The 15,037-nt window shown below is 39.3% G+C and overlaps 1 protein-coding gene across 3 annotated transcripts in view; it reads left to right on the plus strand.

The window, feature by feature from the left end:
• ITGA8 (integrin subunit alpha 8) overlaps nucleotides 1-15,037 on the plus strand; it is a 473,328-nt gene that overhangs the window by 333,756 nt on the left and 124,535 nt on the right. For all 3 annotated transcript variants that reach the window (XM_033931203.1, XM_033931201.1, XM_033931202.1), the window contains one exon: nucleotides 821-900. In XM_033931203.1, coding sequence (XP_033787094.1) covers nucleotides 821-900 — 80 coding nt within the window. The remainder of the gene's footprint in view (nucleotides 1-820; nucleotides 901-15,037) is intronic.

Here is a 15,037-nt window from a genome sequence, read left to right on the forward strand (position 1 = left end):
TAACTACAAGGGGAATATGGATCTGGGAGGGTCAGGGCCCTTCTACAAATTCAGACAGCTAATAAACAAAGAATGTATGTATTAAGAGGATCCATGCAGTTATTTGGTTTTAAAAAAAATGCTGAACTCAAAGGGCCAAATTCTCCAAACGGTGTCCCAAAATTAGGCCATTTAACGAACCAATCAAGACACATGTTTGTTTGTTTTTTTAATGCAGGCACCGTTAATAGGCTCCTGTCTCACTCCTATGGAGGCGCATAGGGACACCTATGGATGCCTAAGGTCAGTGTGGGTGTGGTTTGCACCAGAAGTTGCTTTAGGTGTCTGTAGGCGTCCCTGTGCGCCTCCATAGGGAGACCGGCACCTTAAATGTAAGCCTTTAAAATGCTGGCCTATATTTAAAGCGCCTATGTTAAAAACAAAACACAATTTCTCCCCCTTCCCCCGCCCCTCCCCCCCCCCCCGCGCCCCCCTGCAATTCTGGATGCAATGCCTGCCGGTGATTGTGTTTCTTAGCATTTATCTAAAGGGCAATAAAGTTTTTACTACTAATAATACCAATTACAATGTAAATATAATTACAATCCTGGGTCAGACAATACAGCAATTTCCACATAAAAATATAAGCACGTGGAGCACAGCATCACAATATACATCATTTTAATTTATGGCAATCACCTATAGCACAGCATTAGCAGACAGTTTCTTATACAAATCCATAAATCCCAATGGATAACACCATTTCCCCTCCAGGAATTATTTGTTTTGAGTGCTTGCAGCTGTTGATAACTTAATGATATTTCCTCTGATTCATTTCTAGTTCTCTGCCGGCCTGCGATTTGCTGTGCAGCGTTTAGAAAATGCCAACTCCAGTATCAACTTTGACCTGCATATCAAGAGGTTAGTTTACTTAGAGGAGAATGATTTAAAAAATGCACCAATAATGTTCGTCACAGCTCGTTAGAACATTTTTAAAGAACACCCCTTCTATCGTACTTTTCAGATTACTCTTGAATAGTTCACCCTTGAACCTCTTGAAATTGTGTATGACATGGAAAGGCCTTTATAGATAATATTAAAGAGAATAGGGGAAATTTCATTGTTTTACTATTCAGGATGCCTTTTACTAAGCTGTGGTAAGCACTGACTCATTCTACCACAGGTTAAAATGCACTACCATGGGACACGTTCAACATCCTACAGTAGTTTTTGTATGTGCACACAGTACCTACACACCGGGGAAGTTTGGGGGCAGAGAATGGGTGCAGCTGTGCTAATCGTTTAGCACATGGGCATTGCTGCCCATTAATGATTAGCACAGGATTAACACATAAGCTCTTACTACCTACAAAATAGATGCTGGTAAGTGCTCACGTAGTAATGGCCATTCGCTAATGGGAAAATCGGCTCGTGGCCATTATTGCAGAAACAGGAAAATTGGCCATTTATCAGCAGTGGGGATAGTGTAGGTTACTTTTTTTTTTTAGCGTTGCTTAGTTCAAGGGCCCCTTAGTTCTTCATGAAATTTTATCTCATTTTATAGTTGAGGATTGCATTGTTTCACAGTTGCGTATGCATTTTTCTGTGCCTTGTCTGTTCTGAATTGCTTTTCAAATAATTGTTCTCTATTTTCAATTCTAATTCTGCAGGTTGGTTGATTTATTTATTTAGGCCCCCTTTTATCAAGTGTTTTATCGTGGGCTGGTGCTGTAATTGCTCTGACACTCATAGAAATTGAATGAGATTAGACTAGGTCCTCTCCATTGCAAACCTTTGTCAGATCATGGCATCATAAACTGCTAAAACTTCCTCTGTTCCCCTTATCCCTTCAGTAAAATAACGTATATCCTGGGCTGGAGGAGACTGGCAAAATACCAATTATTCCCTACCCTTGACCTTTGAATCTTTTTTTTTTGTGTGTGTCCTACTTGCCTTATATTCTCTGTCTCTGCTTTTTCTTGCTCTTATGCTTCTTCTTTGCCTTCATGTTGACTTTTATGATTTTTTTCAAGTCTTCTCATTTCTTTCATTGATCCTTTCATTGATCCTTACTCTTCATAGCCTGTCTCTTGATCTTCTCTCATCTCACTTCCTTCTAGTGTCACCCCCTCACACCACTACTCACCTTCATGTCTCTTCCCTCCATCATGACCTCCTTCCTCTCACTCTCTCCCTCTTTTCCCAATCCTACAAAAATACACTCCCATCTCTTTCAGATCCTCTTTCCTCTTGTGTCCTCTCTACCAAATTATGTCTCCTTCTCACAGATCCTTTACCCCATCAAAGCCCATATTGTCTCCATGGGTTCCTTTCATGCTCAGCCTATTTCTTCTCACTCACGCAGCTACACTTCCAGTTGCTGTCCTCATCACTCAACCTCTCTTCCCTTCAGACACTTCCAGATCTTTACAACACTGACTCCCAACCAATAACCCCTTTCAATTCCTAGTCTCCTCTATTTCTCTCTCTAAAGCTCCACCTCTAGTGCCTGTCCTGATCACCTAGCCCTTCTCCCCCCCTTACAATTCCTTTCTATGTCTTCTAGCCTTTCATAACAGCATTCTAACTCCCAGGCAGTAACCTCTTCCTAGTCATCTCCTTGCCAGTAACCCTTTCCAATCCCCCTCATCCCTTCCTAGCCCCCTCTTTTCTTCTCTCACAGCTGCACTCCCAGCCTCTGCTCCCATTACCCAACCTCTGTTTCCCATTCTGCCTCTTGCAACCCTTCACAGCAAAATTCTCTCTCCCTGTCAGAAATCTCTTTCAGTCCCCTTTACCCCTCCCCAGACCTTTTTATTCTTGTCCTGACAGTTCCATTCCCAGTGCATGTTCCCATCTCTCAGCTCCTCTCCCTCTTACATGTGCTTTCTGTTACTTCCAGCCATTCAGAGTAGAATTCATGTTTCTAGGTAATAACCCCTTTCAGTTAATTTACCCCTTCCTATTTCTCTCCCCATAGCTCCATTCCCAGCGCAGCTCCCCATCACCTAGCTCATAGGCAGCAGAATGCTTTTTTTGTTTAGTGGGGAGGGGGGGGGAAAGCTCCACCCTAGACCTGCCCAAACTCCACCTCAGACCCCGCTCAAGCTCTACATCAGACCCAGCCCCCATAATAATACTACTAATTGTAATGCCATTTCTTCTATTCATTCTTTGCATACACACCATATAATCTTCTAATCTGTTTATCCCTCCTTCCAACCCCTCTCCAGTATGGCTATTCATATGGTCTTATCTTTTTAAATTAACCTTTATAACATTTATTTCCATGTATTATTTTACTGAAAGAGACTGAAGTGTTACTCTTTTCTTCTGTACTGGCAGTGGGAGGGAAATCATTGTCCTTAGTTAATCCCTAAATCTTGAGGAATTTTTCTCCCTTTTCCATTCAGAAATCCTACCCATTACATAAACATACTCAATACAACAGTTCAGCACTAAGCTGGGGATCTGAGTTGAATGAAAGAGGAGGCTTTCACTATGTTTTCCACTTAATAGCTCTTTGAGACTCTAGCCTCTCATATGCCCTTAATTGGCATTTGGCACCATTGTAAATCATTATAAACCTTGCTGGTTTATAATGTTTTGCTTAGATCATCTGGTACACAGAAGCTCTTTCCAACTAGAGAGCTGGAAGATTCATCTCCATCCCCTTACTGTCCCCACAGTGAAATGCATTTTTCTTCCCTGACCCCTCACCGTCCCCACATTTTTCATCCCTGTCCACTCACCATCCTTGCAGTCTTAATTTTCTTCCCCACATCTACATCTTCCCGCTCAAAGCAGAAAAATGAATTTATACAATTTTATGATCCTAAGGCATTTCAAATAAACATTTTAAGCCTGACCCTCACTAAATACAGTACAAGGGGTCACAAATTAGAAACAAAAATAGACAAAAATTAAACTGGGAAACACAAAAAGTTAAACTCAGCAAGTAACACTGGAGAAAACCAGAAATGAATTTCCTTTCCTATTGAACACAATACAAAAACATCTGCTATACATATTTCCCAAAGCTTGCGCACTGTATTTCAGTCAATAAATTAAAAATAAAATGTGTTGGTTTTTTTTTACCTTTGTTGCCTGGAGATTTATTTTCCATGAAGCTGGTTCTAGTTTCTCTTTGTTCTGCTTTCTTGTCTTCTTCATTTCTTCCTCTCTCGCCTCCATCCCCATGTGCAACATTTCTTCCTCTGTCTCTCACTCTTCACCAATTCTGTCTCTCTCTCATTCCCTCACTTGTTGCAAAGGGAGTGGAAAAAGAGAGATGGGGATTCAGGGCACATCTCTCCCACTCCTCTACTTCTAAGTCCAACATGTCTCCTTCTCTCATCCCCTGGCTTCTGTATATCACCTTTTGTGCCCCCACCAGTCCCATGCCTAATATTTCTCCTTTTATCAACCCTCTCCAACACCATGCTGCATCTCTTCCTCCCTTCCCTCCACCACCATGTCCAATATTCTTCCCTCTTGCATCCTTTTTCATCTGTCCCACCCTTCCCTCTCCACCACAATATACAGCTGACATACTTTTAAAGTTCAAAGTTCAGCTAAGCAGTTTACAATAAACGTTGAGATATGTATAAAAGGTATAGATGGTTGAAGACCTAGATAGAAATTAGAGGTACAGGTCCTTCGGAAGAGCGTCCAGCCTGCAACAAATTCCTTTTTAAAAGCTTTATTTCCCACATGTCTTCATAACAAAAAGAAACCCCTTTCTCCAGTTTTCAGGCCAATAAATAACAAAACAGTGTTTTCCCTCCTCAGAGGATTAGTTCACCCTGCAGTACTCTGATGCAAAGTTTATATATGGAAAGAAGAGCAGCTAAGAAAATAAGAGGTTGTAATGTGTCCCTTTCTTCCAGTGTCCCTAGTCTGCCTATTGCTGGGAGGTTTTCAGAGAAAATTAAGCTTTCAAACCCATCTTAAATTTTGAGAATGAAGATTCAAGATAGAGTAGCAGATTACTTCATAGTGATTGGCCTGTGACATCAAATAGGCTCATATGTGTAAAGTCATATTTAACCTGTGAGAAAGAGGGGACTATCAGGAGGTGTTAATTTTGAGAATGAAAAGGTATTTTCGGTTAGTAGGAGATTAGAAGATGTGATAAGTACTGTATAAGAGGACATGATAGGTATAAGAGAAGACCTCTAAAAAAATGTTGGCTGATCTTTAACAAGCCTTTCTGCCAGTTCAGATGCAAAAGGCAGATTAACTACTGGTCTGCAGTTTGATAAAATAGTTATATCAATTTTCTGTTCCTTAATTCTTGATCTAATATAGGCTAAATTCCATATTTGAGGAAATATGCCAGTTTGGAGGGAGGAAGTTATTAGATTATGTAAGTATGTAAGTGGGAGATGATGGGCAAATTAAAGAAAGACAGATTGCTATGTAGGATGGAGGAAGATGTAGTGCATGTTGCTGTTCTGTTTTTGTGGGTCTCAGTAGAGATATTCATAGTAAGTTTGTGAGATTGTGTGGTGAGAGAGAGTTGGAGGCATGTTATCTTTGCTGCAAAGTAAGTGGCTAATTCATCTGTAGGGAAGGCAATGATGGTGCAGCTGTATTTTTGCATAAGTGAATGAACCATTGTACGAGATAATTTGCCCGAATTTGGGGCTTGATTCTATAAAGTGTGCCTAAATAATCAGCACTGACTAATGCAGTATTACGTGTGGTTAGGCGTCGCTAGGTGTCCTAAGTAGAGTTGTGTGGGGATAGAAATTAAATCCGTCCCCAGTGGAATCAATCCAGTTCCCCGCCTGTCCCCACTAGAATTGAAGCTGTCCCCGCTGCAATCGAATCCATCCTTGCCCATCCCTGTAAGTAATATCTTCCATCCCCGCCCATTCCCATAAACTTCAGAGGTAGTTATTTCATTTAATTTTGCTGCTGTGACAGAGGCCCATTTACAAATAAGCAAAGACAATTTATTAATTTGGAAATATTAATTGGGAAGAATAGATACTTTGTAAATGGGTCTCTGCCACTGTCTCTAATGTAAATATAAAATATAAATACTCCAGCTGATGAGGATCTTCAAGCTATGTCAGCGGAAGATTTCATCTGAGTGTGGCCAAAAATCCCTTTTACCAAGCTTGGAAGGCAGCAGCAGCATCCCTAAGTTACAGATGCTAGCACGTTAGTGACTCAAGGATGCTGCCAGTGAATGTACTACCTTCCCCTGCGTCCATCCACACTCACCCTCTTCAGGCTGCTGGCTGCATTCCTTCCTACACGCGGCCAGCAGCTAACCCAGAAGCCTTCCCTCTGACACATTTTACATCAGAGAGAGAAAGAGCTTCTGTCTGATGCATAATACGAGAATTCACGGGAGCCATTCAGGAAGCTGCTTACCGCCAACCATCAGCGCCAAAGATTGTTCATGCTCAGTACGGCTCAGTGGTTGGAGGCCGGAACTCGCGGCAGGCAGCAACCGACTAGATTAGCAGCGGGCAAGAGCGAGGAAAGCTCACTCCTGCCTGCTACACCTCTGTACTACCAGGAATTCTAGCGGCGGAGGAGGTACGATAGGCAGGGAGGGGGGACCCTGGGTGCAGAGCCTGGTGGCCCGTCAGAGGCCTGTAAAAGGTTTGGGAGGGGGGCGGGTGGGTGCTAGCCTGAATATAAACCGGGTCCTCCATTTTGGGGCTAATTTTTTGGCCCCAAAATAGCAGTTTATATTCGAATACATATGGTAGTTTCATATAGTAGGGCTGTAGGTTATCTGATTTTCATAGACTGTATATGTGTCTTAATGCTGCATTTTGAACTAGTTGTAGATGCAATAGCAATGTTTTAGAGCAAAGAACCAGTGTTACAGTAGTATAAGAACATAAGAAAAGCCTTACTGGGTCAGACCAATAGCCCAGTATCCTGTCTTCACGGAGGCCAATCCAAGTCATATGTACCTGGCAAAAACCCAAATATTAGCAGCATTCTATGCCACCAATCTAGGGCAAGCAGTGGCTTCCCCCATGTCTGTCTCAACAGCACACTATGGACTTTTCCTCCAGGAACTTGTCCAAACCTTTTTTTAAACTACATCATCTGGCATTGCGTTCCAGAGCATAACTATTCTCTGAATGAAAAAAATAGAAGCTTACAATAAACAAACAAACATATCCTTCCATCATTTTGATAAATAGGGGGATGGAAGCTACTGGCCGATAATTGGTCACCTCAGAGGGACTGAGTTTTGGGTTCTTAGGAATGGACATTAAGATAATTCCTCCTCCCGATTTTGAGAAAAGGCCAGTTTTTAGATGATAGGTGAGCCATTGAGTTATTTTTCCTATGGTTGTTGAGGTGGCTACTTTGATCAAGTAAGGTGAGCAGGCAAGTAAGGCTGCAGAATGCTTTGGAGTATTTTAGGAGAAGCCATTTTGTGTCTTTGAATTTAATCTCGTCAAAATCAGTCCAAGATCTGTCTACTGGCATTTCTAGAGGTGGTTTTGTTGCAGTGGGTTTAGCTGGATTGGTGGGGGGTAGCTGATCTCGTGTGGATTAAATCTTTGTTTTAAAACAGTTAGCTAGTTCTGGGACTGTTAGAATAGAGGGGTTGTCACCATTTGTGAACTTCTTCTTATTTATCTAGTATCGAGAGCAGTTTGTTGATTTTGAATGAAAAGTTGGCATTAAGACAGTAGTAGGAAAATGTTTGCTGTTTTAAGATTTAATTGAAGCTCACAGCAATGGTACAGTCCATCCTGTTCTAAAATTACACATTTTACTTCCTTACAAAAATAAAACAGAATCATTTACAAAACATATATATATTTTTTAATCATGGAAGATAAGGAAGCAGGAAATCTTATGGAGGCATCATGGAATAAAACTAAAACTGGGAGACAGATAAGTACAATAAACGTGTGACCTTCAAACAGTGTATCACTGTCACAGGCTGTTTTTACAGAAGAAAAGCATCATTAATTTGCCCCCAAAATGCACATGCTAACCTTAATTCTGTAGGCAGGACAGTGACCTATTAGTTGTATAAGTGGTGATGTCAGAAAAGGAAATTTGGTAGACGTGGGGTCTCTTTGTCTTTATGCCTTCATGTAAAATTGTGTTAAACATCACTTACATGCCTGCAGTAGGCTTCATTAATCTTTATATCATCAGTGCCTGTTTGCTTTGTTTTTTTAATTAATAGACAAGAAAATATGAATGCTATAATGAGCAACAGACCTTTGCAAGCCTTTTCTCTCTTTCTTCAAGCTCTGCTTTTCAAAATATATATCTATATTGATACATAGATATATATTGCTATATTTAAATCAAATGAATTTCAACTCTGGAGAAACAGAAAATATAAGCTTTCTGTATATCTTGTACCTATTTGCTAACAGCATTGTTAAATATGAGTGTTAACATTGGTTTATACTGACAGAATTATATTTATCATTAGATTACAGTTCATACTAAATTCATCCAACACGTGTCTAACATGAGGCATTCTAAACCAATGGTCTCCAACCCTTTTCATGTAAAGGGCCGCAGTATGAATAGCGAGGGCCACCAAAAGATTTCAAGCTTACACATACTACTGATTTTGTAAACTGCCTTGACCTGCTTGTTCAGACTGAGTATTAAACATTACAGATTAATACTAATATTGATTCTACGGCACTTCAAGGATATATTTTTAAAACTCATTTTATTTTGGATTGTCAACAGTAGCAAATTCCGTAAATGAGACACCTGAGTAACTGTGATTGTAACCTGAATGACTGTGATTGTATGATCAGGCTGAGCAGTTATTACCTATCACTTCTCTATCCCCAGGCACTTCTGTTAAAACAAAAGAAGATCATCAACAACACACTTCATTCATACTCTCTGTTAAAACATTTCTAAAACACATGACCAGGTCCATCCAGGCACTTCCTGGTCTCCGCCAAGTCCTCATTCTTCTCCAGGTCCTCACCTGACACTGCAACACCATACCCGGCACCACAACATAACAATTCACTTATATACCACAACTAGCTCTCAGTTCAGTGCAGTTAACAAGAGAATAAAATACTGAACATTCACATTGAATTATAATCCTATTTGCAAAAAATTGTCAAATAAATAAGTTTTTAACAATTTTCTGAAAGTTTGATAGAAATTGTACTAACCTGAATAAGGAGGATTTGGCCTCTGAAAGCTAATTGAAAAATGGATTAGTCCAATAAAATGGTATTTTCTTATTTCCCATGATTTGTTTTATTTCTATTTGTTAATTTGTAAAGTGATGATTGCTGTTTCTCAGTTTTTTCAAAGTTACACCTGCTATTTATTTGCACAATATTAGTAAACATACATAATTGTTTCTGTGGTGTTGCATTGTATGTAAAGTCTGGCTTCCTTGTGGTTCGGTTTAATTTTTGTCTACATATTTCTATTTTTAGTTTGTGTTGGCCGTTTTGGGCTTATGCGTTTTTTTGGTTCATTATGGGCAAAAAGTGTAGACGTCGTGGGGGTGTACTTGTAGACGTAGTGGTGATCTGGGCGTTTAGTAGAGGCAGGCCATAATCAAAACAAGGACGTTTGTTTTGGTTATGGATACTTTCCCTGCTTCTGCTTTGAATGTTTAAGGACTTAGGCCAAAAGGGGACTTAGACGGTTTTTTTGATTATGCCCTTCTAAGTCTCCTCTTTTATTAATTTGAATCCTTAAAAACGTATTAAATTTAAACTGCAAAAACTAATTTAAACTACAAAAACTTATTAAATTTAAACTACAAAAACATAGCAGCAGTTAAAAATTTAAGATGAATAGCAACTAAATCAAATTAGTAATCCAGACAAGTAGGGCATGAATAAGTTTATGAATTGTATAGACTATTATACAAGTGTCTGCCATGGACAGATAGAATAGTTCAACAATAAGGTTACAGTGATGTGCTCAGTAGTGTCTGAGTGTTAAATCTAGTTTAACAGTGACAGAAATGATTCTGTTCATTTAATGATTTCTTTGTAGCTAGTAGAAATGCAAAATATGCTATACGATATCAAGAGTAGCACCATTAAATTAAATATTTTTCTCTTGATTAAAGTGTGCAAACAGTTGCTCTTTTCTTATTAACAATTACTACATATCGTATTACATTTTTTGCTTTTATAAAGTAATTTGTGCAGGGAACTTGAAATAGATCAGCATGCCATTTTTGAAACTCAGGACCAACTCATATCCAACCATATATATTACCTAATCAAATTCAATCAAGATATCTCATCTCAAATTCTTATTTAATTTCACTGCAATTCATTTCCTCTTATTGTTAATTATAGTTCATCCCATTATTTTCATCAATTCATATATCTTACATATTTCACTAATTACCACAAAATTTTAACAATGTTACTAATACTTAAAGTGCATAATATAAAGTGCTCAGTGAAAGTGCTTCAGTATTATAAATACAATAAATACACTAAAAAAAATGCTCTGAGACAATCTTGAATTCACTAAATCAATGACTTTCCTATCAAAGTTTTAAACATTTCTTCAATCGTTCATTTGAAAAAAGTTCATTAGCAAAAATTGAGTTCGTTTAGAAAATAGTTCAAATGAAAAGAAGGAAGTTCATTTGCAAAAATAAAGTTCATTTAAAAATTCATATAAAGAGAGGGAAATTCATTGTAGCTTATACAATCAATGACATTCCTATCAGTGTTTTAAACGTTTCTTTAATCATTCACTTGAAAAAGCTCATTAGCAAAAAATGAGTTCATTTGAAAAATAGTCCATATGAAATCCAATTACTTAAGTAGTAAATCTAATTAATAAGTTGGAATATAGAAGTAGTGTCCATTTTTGATATTGATCAATTTTCCAGGCCATTTATTACGGTCAAGACATTGTAAAATAAATAACTGACCACAATTCTGCTACCTGCATGGGTAGTTTTTTCCCCATAGGGATTGCCAGAATAATCAAATCAAAGCTCTGTAGGTAACTTAGTAACATAGTAAATGACAGCAGATGCTAAGGTACATCCAGTCTGTCCATTAGCTATTCTCATTAAAAATACATGATTAAATTAACTTGTTTCTAATTTTGTTTTGAATATTGCTGAGGCTGGCTTAAACATTAGACATACAAAGCAATATGATCACACTTTTTTTTTTTTTGGGGGGGAGGGGGTTGCAAAGTGCAGCTGCATTCAGAGTACCACCACAGGTGATGACCCTCAAGTCTGAAAAAGCCATCAATGTACACTTGTAACTGTCCTAAACACGGGCAATTTCAGATAGTAATATACCTATAGTAGATAAAAATGTAAAAATTGTACCCAATGTGTGCATGTGTGTTATATGTATATAGCAAAATTGAAAGATGAAAAAAAATTATATCCAGGATTATTTTGGGCAGTGTGGTATGGGAGTAATCATAATCTCTGAGTTTAATTAAACCTTAAAATTGATGATAGTGCAAAGATTTGCCCAGGGTACCTAATACTCTTACACAGATCTTGAATATTGCATACAAAGAAAAGCAATGGGGCCCTGCGGTGAGGAGTGGCCTAGTGGTAGAGCTGTCCTCTCAGCAGCCTAAAGTTCTGGGATCTGCTTCTTGTGACCCTGGGCAAGTCATTTAATCCTCCATTGCTTAAGTACAAAATACTGTATTTGCTGCTGTATAGGACACCCTTTTTCCCCCCTCAAAATACGCTTAAAATATGGGGGGTGTCTTATGCGTCGGTAATCAAAATTATGAGTTAAAATTTCAGTCAGTCTAAAACTTCTGGTTTATATTAATATACTGTCATATTGTTTCTGCTCTCGGATGCCTCGAGGTCTCACACATATGCACAGTACACGTGCGTCATGTTGTTTCTGCTCTCTCTTGGACGCTACGAGGTCTGCGTCACGTTGTTTTTGGATTTTGAGGATGAAGATTAAAAGGTACCTAACTACAGTGTTCCCTAGTTACATTTTTTTGTAGACATAACTAACTATAAATTTAGTATAGTAAATCATTATGGAAATTCATGAAAAAATGTAGAAAAAAATTTTTTTTTCTTAAAAATATGTATAAAAAGGGGGGGTGCATCTTATACGCCGCTGCATCCTATACACCGGTAAATACCTGTATATATTTAAACCACTTTGAATGTGTAATCACAAAAAGCAGTATACAAGTCTCATCCCCTCCCCTTCTATAAACTCCATCTAAAGTTAGATGCCAACATCGGCACATCAGAATCCTAACAGCAAAAATCCATCTGAAGGATGGTAGGTGGCAACCTACACCTTGGTCGGACCATTTCATCTATTATTTCACCTTGAAATGGGCCAAAAAACTTAATTTGAAATCTAAATCGAATAAACAAGAATTTTCCATTAGAAAAAGACCTGATCCAATAGAATTTTGGAAATGTGTAGATCTAATTTCAAAGGGCAATAATAATAAATTTCCATCAGACAGGAAAATTGCTTCTAATTCTATCCTAGACAAAATCGCCCCTAAACATACTATAAAAAAACGTTCAGATGACGGAAATAAATGGTACGATATAGAATTACTAGAAATGAAACGGACAGTGCGACGAGTTGAAAGAAAATAGTTAAAATCAAAACTAACTATAGATAAAGAGAGATGGCGAAAGAAAGTTAGAATTTATAAATTAAAAATAAAAGAGAAATGAATGGCTTATTATTCAACCCAAGTAGGCACCACCAATACCAATATAAAAAAAACTATTCCATTTGGTTAATAAGGTGTTCAATATGACAAAAAGCTCACAATTATTCCAAATGCCATTACCTACTGCAAATGATTTGGCAACCTTCTTTAGCTCTAAAGTTATGGTTCTATGAACTTCATGTTTACCATGCCCAAAGAATACAAGAGATCATTTAGGCAGGGTTTAAGATGAAGTTTATGTGGACTTAATATGGTCCAATTTCGATAATCCAGAATGGGACAGATTTCTCTAAACTATTCTGCAGATACTCTAAATCTCATTGCACATTAGATCCCTGCCCTGCTAACCTTATGTCTAGTGCACCTTCAAGATTTAAAATGAAAGTGTTAGAATGGATAACTGATTTCTTGGATAATGGTATATCTCCACAAGAGGGCAACATCTTCATTGCCCCATCTTCTTTATCATCAAACTACCAACCGATAGCATTCATCCCTTTTTTTTAATAAATATCATGGAGAGATTGATGCAAATTCAACTAACAAAATACTTGGAGCAACACTCCTTGCTGCATGATTCCCTATCAGGTTTCAGATCCCACTTCAGTACAGAGACGGTGCTTGCCACTTTACTAGATTATATGAAGTTTCTTGAGCAGGGGTAGTAGAGCGTTGGTACTCTAGTTTGATTTGAGTAGTGCCTTCGATCTTGTAGACAATCTTAAATTGTTGGAATCCTTGGATGCTCTAGGAATCCATGGTACTGTTCTCTCATGGTTCAAAGGATTTCTTGAATCTAGACTATATCAGGTTAGATTTAATGATAAAGTGCATCTTCTGTTACTTGGAAAAACCCCTGTGGAGTTCCACAGGGTTCACCACTCTCTCCTACACTTTTTAATGTGTATCTCTCCTCACTCGGCTACTCGTTAAGTAACATGGATTCAAAGCTATTCAGCTATGCTGATGATATTACGATAGTCATTCCATGTTATGCAGCATTATCCAAAAGTGTTCAACTTATTGAGTCCGTGTTGAATCTGATGGATTCTTGGATGCAGGAATTTAAACTGAAATTGAACCAAGACAAAACTACCGTATTTTTTGCTCCATAAGATGCACTTTTTACACTCCCAAAAAGGGGGTGGAAATAAGGGTGCGTCTTATGGGGTGAATACCCAACCACAAGCCACCCCCACCCCCGTGTTACCTTATTTAGCTCTGATGGCAGTCCTGCCCTTCCCTCTAGCTCACTCCTGAAGCTGCAGCAGCGTCACAGCAGTGCAAAAGGCAGGTGTGAGTTTTTTGCTTGCCTGCCTTGTCCCGCAACGCTGCAATGGCTCTCCTGGAGGAAAGACGGCAGAAACTCGTAGAAGTTGCCTCCAACTGGCAGAGAGCTAGCTATCCGACCCCCGCCGCTGCTACTTTCTCTCTGCAGCATCCTGCCAGCCAGAAAATGGAGCTTCGCCCTCCTCTATGGGGTTGGCGCTTTCTGATACCCAAGTGCTGTCAATCTGAGAATGTATGTGTTATATGGTAGAACGTCGGACAGGTTCGCATCTTCAGGGGCGGGATCAAGTCACAGGAGGACCAATGAAGCAGCTCTACATTGTTGACCAGTGGAACAAACAGGAAGGGGGAGGTGGGCCTATAATGGAATTGTAGGACAGAACAGCTGCAAGGCAATGGGCACATGTGGTGGAAGCTGTGGTGGGTCATCGCGGATAACTGCTGCTGTTCAGGACAGTGTTGTGTGACTGGACAGCCCGGGGGAGGGAAGGGGGATACTCGGTGACAGTAAACTTTAGGGGAGAAGTCACCACCTGCACGGAGGCCTGGAACAGGTAGGGAAATGTGTATGTGATGGTGAAACAGGATCAAGAGGGTCAGGTAGAGAAATAGGAGCAAAGGAAAGCAGGGAAACAGGAGCAGTTCCCTCAGGGCAGGAAAAGACATAGAACTAGTGGTATAGCCATGGGTTGGCCCAGGCCCACCCAGCAGCAGCAGAACATCTCTGATCTAGCTGGATGGGAACCGCAGGCCCTGCTAGCTAAAGAACTCCAAACACCTCTTCCTCCTGCATATTTTTTAAAGTTCAGATCATCACATACTGTTCGAACCATCCCCACAGCTTTTCTTATATTCAACTTCCTATTTCTGCATCGATTATGTCAGAGGCTATAGGGCCAGTGTGAGAACTGTATTGGTCATGCTGGTTGCTGCCAATGAAGATATTAATTCTAAAAAGTACACAGTCATGGTGGCAATAGAGGAGTTGAGAGACCAGATCTCCCAGGTGGGAGAGGAAGAGACTAGATTGCCTGTGAGGTGGGGTTCTTATGCCCGCCCACTTGGATTTCTGGCTACCCAAAATTGGGTGTCAGGTAGA

Source organism: Geotrypetes seraphini, chromosome 2 (genome assembly GCF_902459505.1).
Source record: "Geotrypetes seraphini chromosome 2, aGeoSer1.1, whole genome shotgun sequence".
Taxonomy (NCBI): domain Eukaryota; kingdom Metazoa; phylum Chordata; class Amphibia; order Gymnophiona; family Dermophiidae; genus Geotrypetes; species Geotrypetes seraphini.